The sequence below is a fragment of the Bubalus bubalis genome, chromosome 21, assembly GCF_019923935.1.
Source record: "Bubalus bubalis isolate 160015118507 breed Murrah chromosome 21, NDDB_SH_1, whole genome shotgun sequence".
NCBI classification, from domain to species: Eukaryota; Metazoa; Chordata; class Mammalia; order Artiodactyla; family Bovidae; genus Bubalus; species Bubalus bubalis.
This window is the reverse complement of record NC_059177.1, coordinates 54,821,236-54,842,452: the sequence shown is the minus strand read 5'-3', so window position 1 is coordinate 54,842,452 and position 21,217 is coordinate 54,821,236. Positions and strand designations below refer to the sequence as shown.

Here is a 21,217-nt window from a genome sequence, read left to right as displayed (position 1 = left end):
GGAACATGCGGGGTGCTCGATAGAACCCACCGAACACCAAACCCCATTTTCCAAAATTTGCAGCTCTCAGCCAACCTGGGGGAAGGAATAAACAAAGTGGGGTTGTGGCTGGATTAGAAAGACAACTCTTGTAAACCACTTAGCAGACAGTAGCCATTCATTGTATGGTGATCACATGAAAGGCAGTGTGGGCTTCTGAAACAGCCCTGGGTGTTTCTAACTGATAACCCCCTCCGTTGAAACAACCACCCCCAAACATGGAACCCAGATGGTTTTGCAGGAACATCACGGAAGTCAGAGAACCAGGAGAATCACCCGATGAGTTACAACCACTCCGCCAGGAAGAGCCACAGAGAGTTGGTTCATTTCTTTTAATTTTTAAAAATGAGTAAGCAGACAATCGTGTACCCTTTGAATACCCCATAAAAACGTTCATTATGCAAAACAGTACAACCTTTTTCAGTTTTTAATAATACTGTAAATATCTCAGAAAGGATGTATTGTTTCTAATGAATATCAAAAAGAGTCACCGTGATGACGTTTCGCCTGCCCCCACGTTTCCCTCCCTGCCCCCCGCCCCAAGTTACCCAGATACTAGTAGGAAATTATAAAAAGCGAAGAACAAAAGCCCTCCCTCCGCCCTGGCCCATGAGTCCCGTTAAGTGAGTGAAGTGTTGAGTGCCACACAAGCATCGCGTCCCCAGCGACGCAGAGGGGCAGTGCATTGGTGACCACGGTGGGTGGGGAATCGGTAGCAGCAGAAGTGGGGAGACCCCACCCCAGCCTGTTGTGAGAAGGGCCGAGGAGGGCAGACACAGGCAGGGGCTCAGCCAGGGCCCCGATCTTCCTGCATCCATTTCCGGGGTCCACCGGAACAGACAGGTCAAGAAGATGCCGGGCTGTGTGCAAAAGGGGGCGGGGGCCCTGGAACCAGACACCCCGACCTGCCTGGGTGGTGGCGGCGCTTGGCCTCTCTCTTAGCAAACGCGGGCTTCAGACGGGGACCGCTGGGGGCCGAGCAGCTGGGCGTTGGGGTGAATCAGACACACAGGTTTATTCCAGGAAACTAAATCCTCTGTTTGGAGAAGGCTTGCATTGCCACCGCATAAGACTGGGCACAGAAAGTAGAAGGGTAAAGGATGCACCTTGCCTGTCCCCAGATAACTCAGGATCCAAGGCAGAGGCTTGACATCAAAGCCCATTAAGGAAGAGAGGGACCAGCCAGGGAGGCCCGGAACAGTGCCAGCTGCTGCCCCAGACCCTGGAGCTGTTCGAGGGAGGGAGGGGATGGGAGCCCAGGGCTCCACACCAGTGAGCTCTGAGGCTCCTCAGCCCTTGGCCAGAGAGGCAGGCGGGCGAACTCCTGGGGAAAAGGTAGAGGAGAAGCCTTGTGAGGATCCCAGGGCTCTGCTGGTGGCAGAAACGGTGGGCAAGGACTGGGGGGTCACAGGAATGCAGGCAAGGGAAGAGGGCAGGGGGAAGCCCAGAGGGAGGAGACGAGGTTGGGGGATGAAGAAGGGGCTGAAGGACAAAACCCGACTCCAGGCCCAACCGCAGCTCTGACCCAGGAGGCTGGTGGGAGGTCACATGGTGCAGACCCCGGCAGGGGCAGTGGTAGGACAGACAGCCACAAGCAGGACGGAGCCCAGGAACCATCAGCCAGGCGCCTCCAGCCAGCCTGCTGAGGAGGACAGAGCGGCAGAGCCAAGAGAGCGAGCAGATGGCCCGGAGGAGCCCAACTGTCTGCGGGGCCAAGGACCAGGCTGGTCTCCACGGGAGGGAACCTCTCACAAGCCCCATGGTTTCCAGGATAAACTTGCTTTAAAGAAGGGAGTGAAGAGTGGCAAGTCTTCAGAAGAATCCAAGATCAACAGCAGGTCTGCACGCCCAGGAGGCATGCAAAGGATCCCCGGAGAGGTGCGGCCAGGCCAGGCAGAAACCCCCAGAGCTCACCTGACCCAGCTGTCCCCACGGGGGAGACCCAGGAGGGCTGGGAAGAGCCCAGGTCACTCCGTGGGACCAGGGCAGAGGGGGGCCTGCCGCCCAGGAGTCCTGAGTAGGCCGGGACGTTTTCTTCTCTGACACAGCTTCGCTGTCTGCAAACCCACCACCTCGGGAAGCCGGGGAGGATGGGCAAGGGAGGGGCTTCAGGTGGCTTGGAGACAGACAGACTGGCCTGACGCGGGGCACGGACAGGTTGGTTCAGAGGCTGACGGAGGAGGCAGACGTCGCTCCTACCCGCTCACCCCACAGCCCGAGGATAAAAAATTCCGGTCCTATGGTACGACTTCTTCCTAACCCCAGGGAATACTGGTTATACCCTCCTGGCATGAGAAGTCTCTCTATAGGGTTATCTCTTCGCATCGTTACTCTCACAGCAGTTGCGGGATGGGACGAGGAAGGGGCATGACTTGAAACCAGAGTGGGCGCGGCCACCTTAAAATTAACTTGTTAATAAATCCTGTGCAAAAAAACAAAACAAAAACAAAACAGAAACGAGCAAGCCTCTACCATTAGGTGAAGTACGCGGTTCAGGTGTTCATTTGTACACACGGTGGTGGACGGCAGGGGGCGAGGAGCAGGAGGAGGGACATCGAGGTGGCGGGGCGCTCAGAAGTGCGTCTCCTTCTCTGTAATTGCCGCAACGGCCCCATCGCCCTTGAGTTTGGCGTCACAGTCATTAACCGCCACCGTCCGTGGGCCTGCCCCAAGCGTGCCCCGCAGTTTCAGGTCGGCGCTGGGGGTCATCAACTTGCGGAATCTCTACACGGTTGGAGAGGAAAAGAGCTGTCTGAGAAGACCGGCTGTTGGAGTCCCTGGGGGGCCCTGCCTCAGCGCCTCCCATCTGCACAGCGGACACCTCGGGGGGCAGGGGGGCATGGAAATGGTAGGCCAGGCTTGGAGCTCTGCCCTGGGCGATGCGTCGACCTGGAGATCTGTTTCCCGCCCCCACCCCGGGACATGGGGACCACAGGGTACCAGCACTGGGTGAGGAAGGAGACGATGAGTGGAGTTGGCTGCCCTGTACCTGGCCCGCTGCAGATGACCAGGACTCAGGAGCTGTACCCAGGCCACATCCTTCCTTCCTGGGCAGACTGAGGCTGGGGTCTGAGTCCCTGCTTGGCCTCGCTGCGTGTGGGGCCAGTCACCTAACATCACTGAGCTGCGCTGTCCCACCTGTGAGATGGGCCAGCTGTTCCTCCTGGGGACTCTGCTGTGAGGGTGAGCTACAGCACCTCCAGGGCCGTTTATACAGTGGTCTCTGCATAAATGGCGGAGAAGGCAATGGCACCCCACTCCAGCACTCTTGCCTGGAAAATACCATGGATGGAGGAGCCTGGTGGGCCGCAGTCCATGGGGTCACTAAGAGTCCGACACGACTGAGCGACTTCATTTTCACTTTTCACTTTCATGCATTGGAGAAGGAAATGGCAACCCACTCCAGTGTTCTTGCCTGGAGAATCCCAGGGACGGGGCAGCCTCATGGGCTGCCGTCTATGGGGTCACACAGAGTCGGACACGACTGAAGCGACTTAGCAGCTGCATAAATGGGTATGTTTCCCATAGAAGGCCGTCATCATGCCCATCATCCCCGTCGAGGGAATAGGAGGTGTGTGTCTGAAGATGGAAACATTCTCGCTAAGGCCCCAACCCTGCAGAGTGGCCGGCAGTGTGCTGGGCAGACAGGGTGGCCATCGTCCACTCTACCCCGACACATGCTCCTGCCTCTTGATCCTGCCTGGCACCCTCCCCCACTCCCCCACCTCAGCCTCATGTGCACCTCCAGAAGACGTCAGGCCAGAATTTGGGAGGTCCTTCCTGGGGCCTTTCCCCAGGAAGGCTGGAAGGACTTTGGGGTGCTAGTTTCTTACGATCAAGGGTCTGTTTTCACGTTCAGATTCTGCCATGCCTAATAGGCTGGGGCTATTCTGCCCAAGAGGAATTAACTGGCAGGATGCCCCTCTTCCCCCCATAATACCATCATGCGGAGCATCTCCTAGGTGCCAGGCAAGGCGCTAGGATCTTGACACAGGACAGGAGCTGGGAGCATAGGCTCTGGAGCCGGGTGCCTGGGCTGGACTCCCAGTTCCACCGCTTCACTGAGGCAAGAACTTAACCCCCTGCATCTCAGTCTCTCATCTGTCGAAGAGGTTCAGAGCGGCACCTGCCTCGAGTGTCATTCTCCTGAGGTGTCCTCAGATTTGTTGACCTGTGCATGGCTCTTAGCACAGACTACCCACCCTCAATAACAACTCTCTGACCCCCATCTTTCCTTCCAGATCCTTCTCATCAGCTGGCAGAAACTTCTGGAAATGCATGCATGTGTGCTAAGTGTCTTCAGTCGTGTCTGACTCTTGACACCCTATGGACTTGTAGCCCGCCAAGCTCCTCTGTCCATAGGATTCTCCCAGGCAAGAAAACTGGAGTGGGTTGCCATTTCCCTTCCCAGGGTATCTTCCCAACCCAGGAATAGAACCCGCATCACTTACATTTCCTGCACTGGCAGGCAGGTTCTTTACCACTAGCGCCACCTGGGAAGCCCCTCTGGAAATGGAGGGATGTGAACTCGCTGGCAGGGGCCAGCCAGGGCCAAGGTATTTGGGCTCCAGGGCAGCTCTCCTCTGCACACGCCTGGTCCCAAATCAGAATCAACAACTGCCCTTGCCCTACATTCCCTACAGGAGCGGAGGACCTGGCCTTGCTCTGGGGGCAGGAGCAGGCTGGAGAAAGGGACCTTCCCTCTCGGCTTGCTCCCCCTGGCTGGGTGCTGGCTCTTCTCTGGGTGGACAGGAAGGCTGGCTGGAGCTGACTCTGGGCTGGCACTCGCCTTGGGGGGCATTGCCACACAGGCCGCACGTCTGTGAGACACAGCTCAGCCCCAAGACCCCGGGGTGCTGCACTGGGGCTGGAACCAGGCAAGGGGTATGGGGCACGAAGGCACAGCCTCAGGTACCTGCTCCACCACTCCAAGGCTGTGTGCCCTGGGGCAACTTGCTTCCCCTCTCTGTGCTCAGCTTCCTCACCTGTGACGTGGGGACAAGAAGCACCTCCACCTCACAGGACAGCTGTGAGGAGTCGGCAGCCTACTGACTGTCGACGGCTTACAGCAGCATCTGGCACAGAGCACACAGTTAGGAAAAGGGGCATGAAGCTGACTCAGACCTCCTGACCCCCGCAGGTAGGAAAGGAGAATGAAGAGGGAGAGGGGGTCCAGGCTATGACGAGCCGGGGTCCAAATTCACTAAACAACCAGGAGACCATGGGCAGCACGATTCCATTGGCAGGAAGTGCCCCGAAGCAGCACATACAGAGAGATTTCTGGGTGTCTGGGGCTTGGGACAGGGCTTACTGGGAACAGACACTGGGAATCTTATGAATACCTAAAAATATGTGTAAATAAATAAAAATGTTTGCAAATGGATTTATGGTGATGACGGCACGACACAGAACACTGCTACAAAAAACACGCCATTGAATCATACCAGAAATGGTGAATTTTATGATACAGAAAACATGTCAATAGAATTGTTGAAAATGGTCGGTCTGCTAATTCTTGGCAGTCTGATCTTAGGCAAGCGCCTGAATTTCTCTGAGGATAGAGGAGATGCAGAACAGAGAGAGCTCTGCACGATGACGGCATGGGATAGATGACCCCAGATGTCAGACCCTCTCCCTGCGCCCTGGAAACAGGGTCCTTAATGAATGGGGTTGACAGGACACCAGGAGCTGACACTTGGCCCCTCCTTCCCCCAAGTCCTGGCTCAAGTGCTGTCCCTCTGTGTACTCACTGAGTCCTCAAACCACTTCTGTAAGTGAGGGACTGCTGCTGACCCACTTTGCAGATGGGAAAACCGAGGCTGAACTCAGGGAAAGCAGCTCAATCTCCAGGCCTCAGCACAGCAGTACCGATGAACCCCTGCCATGGAGGAGCTGGCCGGGCTTCCCCAGGAGATACGTGGGGGCATGTTCTCATCACGCCCGTGGCCCAGATGAGGAAGCAGGGACCCAGAGGCTCCCGTGGGCACAGTCACACTCACCAGCACAGCCCTCCCCAGCATAGCCAGCCCCTCCCTGTGTCACACCCCCCCGCCGCCCCATCCTCACTGACCCCTCCTCCCGGGCTGCTCACCTCTGGCAGCGTCCCCTCTGTCTTCCACACCTTGATGCAGACCCAGACCGGGATGCAGAGCATGGAGGACAGGGCCATGAGCCAGCCAATGCCATAGCCCCAGGCGGGGTAGGTGTACACATTGTTGTACTTGAGGGGCTTGTATTTGACCAGGAAGAAAATGAAGATGCCCTGCGGAGAGATGGGGAGAGGTCCCCGGGGCGGCCCTCAGCCTGGGTGCGGGTGGCCAGCAGGGGAGATGGTCGACCCCGTACGGTGGCCTCGGAAAGGTGGCACCCTGCCTGTCCACAGCGAGACGCACAGGGAACAGGTTGCACAGGTCCCAGGAGACCCTCCTCGACCCCCCAGGAGCCCGATCCCCAGCCTCTGAACACTCAGAAATTTTAATTTTTTTCTAGCTACTTCTCAGGGCTGGTTTCAAAGCTGACTTTCAGAACTAAGATGGTTGGTGAAGATGCTCTGAGATACTTCCAGTGCCAAGGACTGGGTGAAGAGCAGCGGTTTTGTTTCTTTAAGTAAACATCCTTTCACCAAGGCCTCTCCGCAGTTTGGTCTGAGGGGCAGAGTGTGAGCCTCTGGTTACCCTCAAGCTGTTGCTTCATTGTTAACAGCAGAGCCAGATGTCTTCATGCCTCAGCCCCCACAGAGGTGGGTGCCATCTGCCCAGGCTTGCGGGTTCAGAATCAGTGGCCCCAGGAAGAGAGGTGACTTGCTCACTGTCACACAGCAAGCTGGTGGCATGACTGGGGTCTTAGTGAGGCCCCCTGGCCCAGCCCAGAGACTGTCCCCCAAAAAAATACGGGCTTGGAAAGGTGTCAGTCGCCTTGGACTTTCTGAGTGCACAGAGGATCCCCCAGGGGGACATCACCTCCTCAGTTTTGGCCTCAGTCAGGCCTGGGCTCTGGGGTGGAGAAGTGGGTTGGGGATGGAGAAGTAGGGGTGTGGTGGGCTGCAGGTGGCTCCTGGCAGCACCCTTACCGCACAGATCCCGGGGGTCACGATCTTCCAGCACCATTTAATGAGTGACAACGGCCGGTAGCCAATCATGTCTTCGATGTTATCATAGAAGCGGTTGCTTCCTGTCCAGAATAAAGCAGAAGGCACCCTGCTTTATTACAGGACACCCCAGAGAATTTCTGTACAAGTCTCAGAGGAAAGGCGATGAGTGTCTGCATTCCCCGGCAGGAGAAAATTCCGGCAGGAGACAAATTGCGGCAGGGACCCTACTTAGCGCTTAGAAACTACCAGGGTGTTAGCGATGTGCGGCGTTAGGATAAACTGTGGCAGAAGGGGCTCTGAAGAGACCCCTCCTGACTCAGTCAGGAGTTTCTGGGGAAAAGGTGGAAGGTGGTTTCTCTGAGCGCGGTCAGGCTGGCTGACCTGCATGGGTGGGGTGGGGGTTGGGGCTCAGACAGAAGGGCTGGTGGGTATTCACAAGCCCAGCAACTCGCATCCACTCACTCTGTCTGGGGAACAGGAAGACCCAAAGGCAGGTGCTGAGGGCCAGTCACTGGGCTGGCTGGTTTGTCTACAGTCCCTCCTACCGGGAGCCACGGTGATGACTACTCCATTATACAGATGGGAAAACTGAGCCTCAGGGGCAGGATGGACCCAAGGTTACAGTGCCTGAGCCTGGAACCCCTCCCTGTGCTGCAAAAGGGTATAGAAGCAGGAGGGTCTTCCAACAGGTGGGAGAACCCAAGACATCCCTGAGAGGAAGAGGCTGATGGAGATGGAGACGGGCCACAGGGAAGCCCAGCCCACCCAGGTTCCGGGTGCTGGGGGGTGGCAGGCTCGGCCTCCACTCACCGTACACCCAGCCGATGCAGATGCACTCGAAGATGGCCACAAAGAGCAGGCACATTCCACTGGCGGCGTAGGAGTCAAAGAGCTGGAAGATGTACATACCGCCCTGCAGGGTGGGAGGACAGATGCAGGGAAGAGGGACAGACATATGGGAGAGCAGGGTTAGCCAGCTGGCCTCGGCGAGGGCGCCCTGCCCTGCGGTCACCTCCCACACTGGAGTCACGTCCACCAGGGCAGACTGGTCTCTCCAGCATTCTGAATGCTGCACCCACCACCCTTAGACCACCCTCAGGGGTTGCTGGGATCTCAGAGGTTTGTCTTGTCTCTGCTCCCTGAATGCTAGCCACAACCCAGAAAACTGGAGACTGGAGGTGGGGCGGGCTCAGCACCTCCCTCCAGGGGGCTGTGACAGCCTCCCCACAGGCCTCCCTGCCTCTAGCCGTGCCCTCTCCTACGCGTCCACACAGCAGCTCTCGTAGGTCCTGCCTCGTGTGGTCATAAGGCCGGTGCTACTGGTGTCCTCAGTGCGCACGCAGGGAAGTGGAGCCCCGGGGTGGTAAGAACACGTACCACTGGTCACTACAGGTCACCCAGCCATGGGCCTCAGGCCCGGGCCCAGGCGTCCGGCTGCAGACCCTGTGACCTTCGCCACCCACGGCTTCACCTCTGTGGAGGAGCAGGTATTTGCAGACTATTTTCCCCTAGAGCAGAGCTTTAAATGCATTTAAATGAGGGAGAAGATCCTGCCAGCAATTACTGAGTCTGCCACGGCCCATTTGGCAGGTTTAAATTCCCTGTGTGGTCACTCACAGACACGCCTCTGCAGAGGGCGAAGGTGGGTGTGTGGGGCCTGAGTGTCTGCTGATTCCCACAGTCCAGGGCAGGCACAGCGCTGGCTCCCTGATGGGCCTGGGGCCCAAGGCCTGGGAGAGGGCTCTGTGAGCCAGGGTACCAGGGCCGGCCAGCTGGTGTCCAGGACAGCCCTCCACTGACGGGCCTGCTGCAAGCCGAGGATGCCCCCGAATGCCTGCTTTTCCTGTAGCCCCACCAGCCTCTTGAAAGCATCAGGTAACCCCCCAATTTGTGCGTGACAAAAGACTCTACTTTGTGTAATTAATCAGCACTTAATGAGGCCCTGCTCACTGGTTGTGTGGAGAGAGGCAGGGGGGAAGTGTGGCACCATTCATTTGCTCAAATGCTGATTATCACTCCCATTAATGTGACAATGAATAGGAGCAGGAATTATACACCCTGGGCCAGGCCCCAAGGGCACAGAACAGATCAAAGCCGGCTCCTGTTCCTGAGGACCTTGGGGCCTGGTGGGGCAGGTGAACAGACAGGTCACTGTAATGTCCAGATGGAGACTGGATCGAGCTTAGAATGAAGTTCTGGGTGGGAAGGAAAGCAGAGGAGGCTTCCAGGAGGAGGTGGCTTTTTTTAGTTGAGAGGCAGAGAATGACGAAGGTCAGCAGACCAACCTCAGTACCACATCAGCTGCTTTGACAGATTCTGAAATCCCTCACTTTTTCCATGTTCCTTACAAAACCCCTTTGTGTCTCCTGGCAATAGTTTTTTTGGTTATTTGGAGGTGGAGAGTGGCTTGGTTTTTAAAATTAATTAATTTTGTGAGTGTGGGTAAAAAGATACCTAATTTTGCCTCCCCAAGGTACTTAAGAAAGTATTTATTAGACAGGATGCTGCAGGAGGGAAGAGAATCATGGCTTTATGAGACTGTCTGAATTTGGGGGTGTGTTGAGCCCCTCCTTGCCCCCTCCAGGCCTGGCAGAGACAAGAGGGGACATGCGGAGGGTTGGAGCTGGAGCACACAGTGCCTGAAGGCGTCCAGGTTCCTCAGTGATGAAGTCTGTTCTGAACTTGAGGCCAGTGAAAGTCACTAGCTGAGGGTTCTCCGGCAGACAGTGCCTCCTTCGCCCAGAAGTTTTACTAAAAGGGGTAGCCTGGGCATCTGGATGCTCATGGGCTCAGTTGCTCAGTCGTGTCCGACTCTTTGCGACCCCATGGACTGTAGCCCGCCAGGCTCCTCTGTCCATGGGGATTCTCCAGGCAAGAACACTGGAGTGGGTTGCCATGGCTGCTCATAATGACCAGGTAAACCCAGCCTTCCTCACTGTGAGTTTTACTCCTTCTGGCGGTGGAGACCTGGAGCCGAGCACTTATACAAGTGCTGAATGAGAACTTCCATGGAGTCTCACGATGACTCATTACGAACACGAGAACACAGAGTCGCTGAGAAGTGCTGGACCTGAAGGCAGGGTCACCCAGCCAGTCAAGGTCAGAGCTGGGATGTGATGTCAGATCCGTCTAACCCAAACGTGTCCATGCTAAGTTCCTTCAGTTGTGTCCGACTCTTCATGGCCTCATGGACTGTAGTCCACCAGGCTCCTCTGTCCATGGGGTTCTCCAAGCAAGAATACTGGAGTGGGTTGCCATGCCCGCCTCCAGGGGATCTTCCTGACCCAGGAATCAAACTCGCGTCTCTTATGCCTCTTGCACTGCCAGGCGGGCTCTTTACCACTAGCGCCACCAAAGCCCAGGCACTTACCCCTCGTGTTACCCTGTCCACGTCACTTACCTGTGTGGCTATCACTCACCTCCGTTAACATCACAAGGCCCAGAAAGTAGGAGGTGACCGACAGGGCCAGGATGAGCAACTCCCGCCGATAGCCCCTCCGGAAGACCTTGGGGTACATGTCTACCACGGCGGTCACCAGGCTCTCCACGCACACAAACTGGACGGGGCAGAAATGACGGTGTGAAGCCCCAGAGAAAGGCCATTAGAGGCCCTGGCTCCAGGCAGACACAGCAGCCCTAAAGCCTGGGCTTCCCTCCCCACTGGGCCTTGCCTTAATTGCCACACTTCCTCACCCTGACCGAGGACCCAAAAATAACAACAGTATCCCCCGCGCTTACAGAATGCCAGCAGGCCCATTCAACACAAGAGGACCCTGAGGCTCAGAGAGGGAAGGTGACCAGCCCAAAGTCTCTCAGCTAGGAAGCAGGAGAGTCAGGCCTTGAGATGAGGTCTCCTGACTCTAAAGCTAGAATTCCTTCTCCTTTATGCTGCCAGTCATGTGCCCATGTGCTGGGCCTTGTTCTGGGGTGGACGAAATAAATGAGATCCAGTCTTGGCCTGGGAAGCAAGATGGCAGTTTGGGTAACTGTCTTGAGAGCTGAGGGCTCTGATCAGTCTGTGGGGGCCTGACTTACTGCATCCTCCAGGCCTGTGACAGTGCCCCTGCCCTTTGCTTCTGGAGGGTGGGTGGCCTTCTGCCGGGGGGAGGGCAATCAGGGGAGCTAATACCCAGCTCTTGTGTTTGGGCTGGGCAAGTTTAGATGGCAGAGCTTGAGCCACTATGCATCTGTGTCCCACTATGCTGAGCAGGGCCAGGAGTGAGATCAGTCACACTCCTACTCAACCCTTAACACCCAGACCAAATAGCCCAGCATATCCCTCACCCCTTCCCGGAGTTCTCCCAGCCCTGTGGGCAGGTCTCCTGCATGAGCCTTTTCCTGACTGCTTCTTCTTGCCCTAGACTTGGGCAGAACAAACCCCAGCCCCTATTCCAGGCCCAGTCCATACCCCTCATCTGTAGGGTCCATGCTTGCTTAGATCTGTCTCCTTACAAAAAAGTGAGATCCTGGAAGGCAGGGGCCATGTAACTGATATCTACTTCCAGTGGCACCGAGCAGACGCTCAGAAAATGTTTGATAAATGAATTATAACAACCGTGTTCATCATGTGGTGAACATACGGTGCTTGTTGTGTGCCAGGCTCAGAGGTTCTAGGTAGTTAATAGATGTTAATTTTTTTAACCACTATGTATTAAGTTCTAGTATTGTCCCTCTTTTGTAAAGAAGACACAGAAGCATAGCAGTGTAAGTAACTTGCCCTGAGGTCAAAAAGGTCTAACCATTTAGAGCCTGAATTTGAACCAGGCAATCTTGTTCCAGAGGCTGGGCTGTCACCACTGTGGGGCACTGGGGGGTCATTATTTGGGGGCACCCCCCGTCCCTGGAGCCACTGCTTGGCTCCATGTCTTTTCTGGTCCATGTCTATCTCCCCAGGGAAGGTATTTCCATCCTCATTGTGCAAAGGGACTGCAGCACAGCCCAGAGTCACACAGCTGGCAAGAGTTGGGACTTGAACTCAGTCTAGACTCCAACGCCCAAGCTCCTGGCCTCCAGGCTGTCCTGTCTCTAGGGGAAGACTAGCTGTGCTTGTCCTTTTTCTAGGGTTTATAGGGAAGGAAGGGGACTCAGGGGACGCTGTTGATCCAGCACTTAAACTGACGAGGCATCAGAGCAGATGGGCTACGAGGTGCAGAGACCTGGGAGCATATCCCGTCAAGTCACTTGGCCTTTCTGAGCCTGCTTCTTCCTCTGTAAAATGGGGATAACAGAAGCCCCCTGCCCCCAGCCCATATGGCTATCATGATTAAACACTGAGGACACAGCCCAGGCACACTTGGGGGTGGTCTGAGCAGCCACCCCCCACCCTGGGGCCCCAGGCCCCCTTTGCAAACAGAGTATCTCAGCCCTAGTGCTGGTCTGGCTCAGCCCAGGGGCTCGCAGAGCCCAGGGCCGGCCCCACACCCCTCTGAGGAGACAGGCCTGTCACTGTCACACAAGCTGCTGATCCCTCCTGAGGCCTCTGCCGGCGACAACGGAGGGACGGTTATCAGCAAAAACACCCGGTGCTTCTACAGCTCGGCTTAGCAGTTTCTGAGAAACCATCCAGGGCAAGAAATAGGACGTGGCTGGATTGGCAGCCTCGCCAGCGACGGGGCCTGGATGCTGAGTGACTTGCACAAGGTCACAGGTAGGGGGGCGGGGAGCACCTCACCAAGAGACCCCTGTCTGAGAGCCTCAGAGCGCCTGGCTTTGGCTGGAAGGCCAGCCACAATACAGCAGCAGGGCCAAGGGTTGACATCTGGAGATGAAGAGGCCACAGGATTCCAGCAGGAAAACTAAAGAGGGGATTGAAGGAGGGTGGGAGGGTGGGCGGGGGCGAAAAGATGTAAGTGCATACATTTGCGTTAAGAGAAAGGAAAATGCAAACAGATAAATTGTTAGTTCTAACTCCACATCCTTCACGGAGGAAGGTGGGCTGCCAAGTGGGGGTGGGTCTGGGAGAGGTAGGAGAACAGAGGCGGGTGGGAGCAGGGTGCGGATGTGGGGGGAGCGGGAGCTGGTGGTGGTACCTAGGACCCACCCAGGTGGCCACCTGGGAGATGTCATGGGAGCCCTGATGCGGAGATCAAGTAAGGAAGCAGATGCTTTTCTATGTTCCCAAGTCTTTTATGATCTGGTTGGTCCTGACTGACCAGAACCAGGACGTGGTGTGCAGGCCCCAGATCTGTTCCTGGGAGCAGCACCTGCCCCCCTGCTGCTGCCACCTGGGCTCCCCGCTTACCTGGCTGTCCAGGCCCAGGAAGATGAGCATCATGAAGAACAAGGTGGCCCAGAGTGGGGAGAGGGGCATCATGGTGACGGCCTTGGGGTAGGCGATAAAGGCCAGGCCAGGGCCTGGAGAGGAAGCAGAGACAAGGGGGCTGAGTAGAGTTCAGTGCTTCATTCAATTGCTGCTGCTGCTTCTGCTGCTAAGTCGCTTCAGTCGTGTCCAACTCTGTGCGACCCCATAGACGGCAGCTCACCAGGCTCTCCCGTCCCTGGGATTCTCCAGGCTAGAACACTGGAGTGGGTTGCCATTTCCTTCGTCAATGCAGAAAAGTGAAAAGTGAAAGTGAAGTCGCTCAGTCGTGTCTGACTCTTAGTGACCCCATGGACTGCAGCCTACCAGGCTCCTCCGCCCATGGGATTTTCCAGGCAAGAGTACTGGAGTGGGGTGCCATTGCCTTCTCCACATTCAATTGCTATGTTCATCTAAAATGGACTAAGTGTTTCTTTTGTGCCAGGTGCGGTGCTGAATTCTTCCTTGAATCATGTACATCTCACAGCCACCCCATGCTCCTGGTTCTATGAGGATACCCATTGTACAGATGAGCAAGCTGAGGCAGAGAGAAGGAAGCAAGGATCTGGAAGGGTCAAGACTCAAGCCCAGGTTAGTCTGACACCCAGACCCTCCTCTGAACAGACGTGTCTCTATTCTTACTGGGGTAGGTGAAGAGAGGTGGTGGTGGGAGGCATTCTTATTAAATTGCAGGTTCTTAGGCCCACCTAGAGATCCTAATTCAGCCAGTCTAGGGTGACAGAAGGACCAGTGGCTCCTATGTAAGTCAGTCAGAAGTCAGGGCTTGGACAAATGCTGGCCCACCCAGGCCACCTTCTCCTTTGAGCATCTCCCAGGTCCACACTCACTTCTCCTGACTGCTCCCAAGAGGGGGCTTGACAGCACAGCCTCAGCATGGGAGTCCGATGCTCTAGCCCTGCAGCACAGTGGCCAAGGGTTCAAATCCCCATTCTTTACTGGGAGCTTCACCCTTGTCTCCTCAGCTAGAAAATGGGAACAATGGATTCCTACCTAATAAGGCAGTTGGCGGAGTTCAGTGTGATGATGCAAAAATATGGAAAGCACTTAAAAAGGTAAATGTTCAAGAAACATTTATCCTCATTATCTTCTACCTTAAAAAACAGCTGTATTAAAGTCTAATTTACCTATCATAAGTGTTCATTTTAAGCGTATGATTCAATGAGTTTTGAAATGTGGAGACACCCAGATAACTGCTACTGGAGCAGAGAGCACTTCCTCCACCCCTTGGCCCCACTCTGCAGTCTCTCCACCCTCATTCCCTGTCTCTGTACTCAGCAACTACTGATATTCTTTTTTTCACCTTAGATTAGCTTTGTTCATCCTACCTAGGAGGGAATTACCAAGTCATATGGGAATCATGTGTTTAATTTTCTAAGAAATGCCAAACGGATTTCCAAAGTGACTCTATCATTTTATACTCCTACCAGCAACAATTGAGAGTTTCAGGGGCTCCACATCCTTGTCAACACTTGATGTTGTCAGTCTTTTAAATTTAGTCATTATAGTGGGTATGAAGTGTTGTATCATTATGTATGTATTTTTAACTTGTATTTCCCTGATGACTAACAATGTGAAGTATCTTCACATATATTTATTGCCCATTCATAAATCTTCTTTTTATTATTTTTAAAATTTTTTGTTTATTTTTTGCCCATGTTGTGACTTGCAGGATCTCAGTTCCTCAACCAAGGATTGAACCCAGGTCCTCAGCAGTGAAAGCAAGGAGCCTGATCACTGGACTATCAAGGAATTCGCTACATATCAACATCTTCTTTTGTGAAGTGCCTCCTGTGTTCTTGCCCATTTTCAGCTGGGTTAGCTCCTTTTTATTGAGTTGTGAGAATTCTTAATATATTTGGGATACAAACCCTTTATGAAACAAAAGTATTATGATTATCTTCTCCAAGTCTGTTGCTTACCTTTTCATTTTTAAATTAAATTTTGTGAAAAGTAGAATATAAAAATTTCCCAATTGTTTGTTGTTGGTATAAAAAAATACCAAAGATTTTTGATTGTCTTTCTATCCCATGACCTTACTAAATTCACTTAGTAATTTTTTTTTGTAGATTTCTTAGGATTTTCTATGTGGTTAATCATGTTGTTTATGAATGAAGACAGTTTTCATTCTTCTTTTATAATCTTAATACTTTTACTTTTTTTTGCCTTATTATACTGTGTAGGAATTTCAGTACGATGTTTTTAGCTTTACAATGTTCAGTCAACATACTGCTTCCTGAAATTCACTTTTGTTAGCTCTTTTCTTTCCCATTCTTTTCAGAATGATTGCATTATGCATTTGTAATACAGTTAAGTTCATTCATTACTATTTGTATTACATTTGGTTCCATCCACAAAAAAGTAACTATTTGTCTTGAGTGCTCTGTGCAACAATACCGGGGCTCTTAGTAAGAGCTACTAAAGATAAATACTCAGAGAAGGTGTTCTTCCTTCTCCTTACTTCTTAATTCCTCACCTTTTTCTATCCCTTTTCCACTCACCACTGTAGGCAACCATTGTCTTTAATTTTTAAACTTTTATGCACAGACCTATTTTTAAAAATATCCTTTAATTTCCATTTACTTGATTATTTTTTATAATGAATGAATGTTGAACTTTTCAAAGACTTTTCCCGCATCTATGGAGATAATTTTACGATTTACTTTGTTTGGACTATTAATATGGTGTGTGATATTAATGCTTTCTTAGCATTAAATCAACCTTCCATTATTCCTGGAATAAATCTTACTTGGACATGGTATATTACCTTCTTAATGTGATTCTGGATTCTAATATTTTAGATTTGAGTCTGCTAATATTTTATTTGGTATTTTGGCATCAATATGCATGAGTGATATTAATCTGTAGTTTTCTTTCTTGGCATTTTCTGTTTGGTTTAGGTTTCAATACTGTGTGTTTCAGGTAATGAATTAGGAAAGTTTCCTCCGTTTTCAAGAATCTGGAATCATTTATAGAGCACTGGGCCTATCTTATCTGGTCTCAAAGGTTTGGTAGAATTCCTCTGAGAAGCCATCAGGGCCTGATGTTTTCTTGTGAGGTTGCTCTTCAGTAACTTTGTTTCTTCTATGGAGATTGGCCTGTTTAAGCTTTCTAAGTCAAATGGGGTCAGTTTTAGCAATCTCCATTTCCCTAGGAAAATATTCATTTCATCTAGGTTTTCAAATTTATATGCAAAGAGGATTGCAAAGTAATCTCTTATGATTTTAAAAAATGTCTTCTGCTCCAATGGTTATTTCCCTTTTGTAATTTCTTATTTTGCTATTTGTATGTTCTCTACCCCCCAACCTTGTTTCCCCCCCACTCCCCCACCTTGATCCTCTGGTGATGCGCCTATTTTTATTTTGAAAAACCTAGAATTTTATTTTTTTTTAAAAACCCAGTTCTCTACTTCATTACTTTCTGCTTTTTATTATTTCCTTCCTTGAACTGTCTTTTAGTTCATTTTGTTGCTGTTCTTATTTTTCTGAACAAGGAATGTAATTATTATCATTTCTGCACTTTTATTGATACATGTGTTTAGTAAAGTTCTCATTGTTAGTTTATTTCTATGTCCCCTTGCATTGTCTGCAGTTTTTTGCTTCATAAAGATTATTGCTGTGTTATTTGGTGCATACATTTGTGTGTGTGCTCTATCTTCACTGTGAATCGTGGTTTTTAACATTAAAAAGTATTATTCTTTGTCATCCTTAATGCTTGTGGGCTTGAGTGCTACTCTGTCTTTATTTATAGCCTTTGTGAGTCACTTTGTTCTGGGTGTGTCTCTTGCACACAGAATAGATAAGCATACCTCAGAGATGTTGTAGGTTTAGCTCCAGACTACCATGGCAAACTGAGTCACATGAATTTTTTGGTTTCCCAGCAAATATGAGTTATGTTCACACTATAGTCTACTAAGTGAACAATACCAGTAGGTCTAAGAAAAGGTATGTACATTAATTACAAAATAGTTTATTGCTGAAGAATGCTAACCATCATCTGAGTCTTCAGCGAGTCGCCGTCTTTTTGCTCGGGGAAGGTCTTGCTGCGATGTTGACGGCTGCTGACTGATCAGGGTGGTGGTTGCTGAAGGCTGGGGTGGCTGTGGCAATTTCTTAAAATAAGACAAGAATGAAGTTTGCTGCCATCGATTGACTCTTCTTTGCACAAGTGATTTCTCTGTAGCAGGCAGGGCTGTTGGATAGCATTTTTACCCAGAGTAGAACTTCTTTCAAAGCTGCAGTCAATCCTCTTAAATTCTGCTGCTGCTTTAGCAACTACGATTACTGTTGTTCAGTTGCTCAGTCATGTCTGACTCTGTGTGACCCCATGGGCTGTCGCACGCCAGGCCTCCTTGTCCCTCACCATTTCCCAAAGTTTGCTCAAGTTCATGTCCATTGCATCATGATGCCATCCAGCCATCTCATCCTCTGACACCCTCTTCTCCTTCTGCTCCCAATCTTTCCTAGCATCCGGGTCTTTTCCAGTGAGTCAGCTCTCCACATCAGGTGGCCAAAGTATTGGAGCTTCAGTGTCAGTCCTTCCAATGAATATTCAGGGTTGATTTCCCTTAGGGCTGACTGGTTTGATCTCCATGCTGTCCAAGGGACTCTCAAGAGTCTTCTCTAGCACTTTTGCTGTCATTTCGACAAACTTCACAACATCTTTACCAGTAGTATATTCGATCTCAAGAAACCACTTTCTTTACTCACTCATAAAAAGCAACTCGTCATCCACTAGTTTTAATAATAATTTAAAAGTTTGAAATACTGTGAGAATTACCTAAATGTGACAGAGAGACATGAAGTGAGCACATGCTGTTGGAAAAATTGTGCTGGGAGATGTGGCTTGATGCAGAGTTGCCACAAACCATGAGTTTGTAAAAAATTCAAAAATAAAACAAGTGAAGCACAATAAAACACAGTATGCCTATGCATAGGTCTTACTATATGAGTCAAATTGAAAGTCTTTTTTTTTCAATAGATAGTAACCCTCTACTGACAAGATTGATATATTTGGTCTTGACTGACAATATATAATTATGTATATTTCATATGCATATGAGTTGTGTATTCTGTTGTTTTTTTTTTAATTATTATTTAGGAAGGCTTATGTTGCTCTTCTGGTAGCTCAGTGGTAAAAAAAAAACGCCAATGCAGGAGATGCAGATTTGGTCCTTGGTCTGGGAAGATCCTCTGGAGAAAGAAATGACAACTCACTCTAGGATTCTTGCCTGGAGAAGCCCATGGACAGAGGAGCCTGGCATGCTACAGTCCATGGGGTAGCAAAGCATCACACTCATTTAGCAACTCAACAACAACAATGTTTTTATTCTAGTGGCTAACTTCATACTTGTACCCTTTTTAATGCTCTTAGGCCCTTAAGTCTCTTATTTAAACGTTTGATATCTGTCTTTTCAGGTCCCCCACACCCACCAGTATCCACCACCACTTATTACTCATACATCAGGGAGTTTTTTCTATCTTCTCTTGCCTCCTCTTCCTATTTTTTGGTTGAATGATCTCTACTTTGTAACAGTATGCAGGTACACTAGTTCTCTATCTTCTTCCCTACCTTTGTTTTGATCTTATACATATACATACATATTAATACATATTTTGTATATTTTAAGAGCTCAACATAAGTCTTTTTCTGGAGTTTTACCAGTCATTATTGGGTTGGATGACATTCATGCACTGATAGAAGAATGTCAGAACATCAGAAGTCTCTAAGTTCTTGCATATTAAAAATGGCTTTTCGATATAGCTTTAACATACTATATATAACATATATAGCCATAACATACATGAAGACATGGCTGGATATTAAATCCTGGTTCTTACTTCTTAACATGAATTAAAAAAAATGCTATTCCATAGTTGCCTTGCTTTGTATGTTGGTTTAAAAAAGTATGGTGCTAGTTTAATACTTTTGCTATTATAAGTTATTTGATCTCTTCTTGCCTGGAAGCCTTGAGGATTTTATCTATTTCTTTGAAATTTGGCCCACGGCACTGGGAGCGTGGAGTCCTAGCCACTGGACCACCAGGAAGGTCCCGGGTTCTCTTTTGTTTTGCAGGTCTTTACATTTTACCTCTTTTTCTTGGGCTCCCTTCACCATGCATGAGTTCACCATCTCCCTATAAAACAATGCTTTTCTTTCTTTTTGCCCCCACCTCTTTCTCTGCAAGGTTTATGTTTCAAATGGCTCCTTTAAAATGTGCCTATGCCTTTAAATGGTCCTTACTTCTTGAAATCACACCTACTTTGAACCCTGTAGTCCCTGCTAAAGGATCTGTCAGGATCCTTTCCAGGACTTTCAGATTGAGAGTAGATTCAACCTTTCTGGTGACTGCTCCGAATCACTCCCAGATCCTTTCGCTAGCCTCTGTCTTCCACCTGTCCCACAGTTTTTCTCAGCTTGCCTTTGGCGGAGATACTGTGTGCTGGGATTGGTGATTTTTCTTTCTGTCACAGTTATCTGCAGCTTCAACATTTTCTGTCTTCCAATTGTCCAGGAGGCACAGCCTTGTGTAGAATATCCTTTCCCTTCCTGTTTTATCTTGTTGTTTGCGGGAGAAACTTGATAAAGAAGAAGCTATACAGTTGTCACTGTCCTCAGATACTCTTACTTCCTCTAAGTTTTAAAAGACTGTGTAAGAACTGATAAGATCCTCCTAGTCAAAGCTATAGTTATTCCAGTACTCATGTATGGATGTGAGAGTTGGGCCATGAAGAAAGCTGAGCACTGAAGAACTGATGCTTTTGAACTGTGGTACTTGAGAAGACTATTACGAGTCCCTTGGACTGCAAGGAGATCAAACCAGTCAATCCTAAAGGAATCAACCCTGAATATTCATTGGAAGGACTGATGTTGAAGCTGAGGCTCCAATACTTTGGCCACTTGATGCAAAGAGCCAACTTATTGGAAAAGACTCTGATGCTGGGAAAGATTGAGGGCAAGAGGAGAAGGGAGGCGACAGAGGATGAGATGGTTGGATGGTATCACTGACTCAATGGACACGAGTTTGAGCAAACTCCAGGAGATAGTAAAGGACAGGGAAGCCTGGTGTGCTGCAGTCCATGGGGTCACAAACAGTTAGACATGACTGAGTGACTGAACAAGAAGACTGACATTATTTCTATTTAAACATTTAGTAGAATTCACCAGTGAAACAGCAGGGCCTGGAGTCTTCTTGGTAGAAAGATTTTTGACAATGAATTCAATTTCTTTTGGAAATACAAAGCCATTTAATTTTTCTGTTTCTTCTTGAGTTAGCTTAATTAAATTATGTAGTATTTTTTAGGAAGTTGCCCATTTAATTTACATTATCAAGTACATTAGTTTGAAGTTGTTCATGGTATTTCCTTATTCTCATTTTTAATGTCTGCAGGACCTGTAGCCATGTCTTCTGTTTCATTCCTGATATCAGTAATTTGTATTTTCTCTCATTTTTCCTTTCATTTGTCCTGTCAATTATAAATTTTGCTATTTTTTATAATACAAAATTTTCACTTTGAAAATTTTCTCTATTGCTTGCATGTCTTACCTTAATTAGTTCTTTGCTTCTACTTACTCTGGGCTTCCCTGGTGGCTCAGGCAGTAAAGAATCTACCTGCAATGCAGGAGACCCAGGTATAATCCCTGGGTTGGGAAGATCCCCTGGAGAAGGGAATGGGTACTGATTCCAGTATTCTTGGCTGGAGAATTCCACCGACAGAGGAGCTTGGTGAGCTACAGTCTACAGGGTAGCAAAGAGTTGGATACAACAAAGT

The 21,217-nt window shown here is 50.2% G+C and overlaps 1 protein-coding gene and 1 long non-coding RNA gene across 2 annotated transcripts in view; one reads left to right on the top strand and one right to left on the bottom strand.

Annotated features, from left to right (window-relative positions):
- Positions 1 to 357: 357 nt before the first annotated feature.
- Positions 358 to 21,217, bottom strand: part of SLC6A11 (solute carrier family 6 member 11) — a 125,286-nt gene continuing 104,426 nt past the window's right edge. Inside the window, exons 9-14 of the mRNA XM_025273049.3 lie at positions 13,371 to 13,483; positions 10,549 to 10,686; positions 7,940 to 8,042; positions 7,109 to 7,209; positions 6,131 to 6,301; positions 358 to 2,763 (exon numbers count right to left, since the gene is read on the bottom strand). Of these exons, the coding sequence (XP_025128834.1) occupies positions 2,611 to 2,763; positions 6,131 to 6,301; positions 7,109 to 7,209; positions 7,940 to 8,042; positions 10,549 to 10,686; positions 13,371 to 13,483 (779 nt within the window). The 3' untranslated portion in view covers positions 358 to 2,610. The remainder of the gene's footprint in view (positions 2,764 to 6,130; positions 6,302 to 7,108; positions 7,210 to 7,939; positions 8,043 to 10,548; positions 10,687 to 13,370; positions 13,484 to 21,217) is intronic.
- On the top strand, positions 13,714 to 17,152 carry LOC123331064. Its single transcript, XR_006547537.2, has 2 exons — positions 13,714 to 14,018; positions 15,118 to 17,152. It is a non-coding gene; the product is annotated as an uncharacterized LOC123331064 (long non-coding RNA).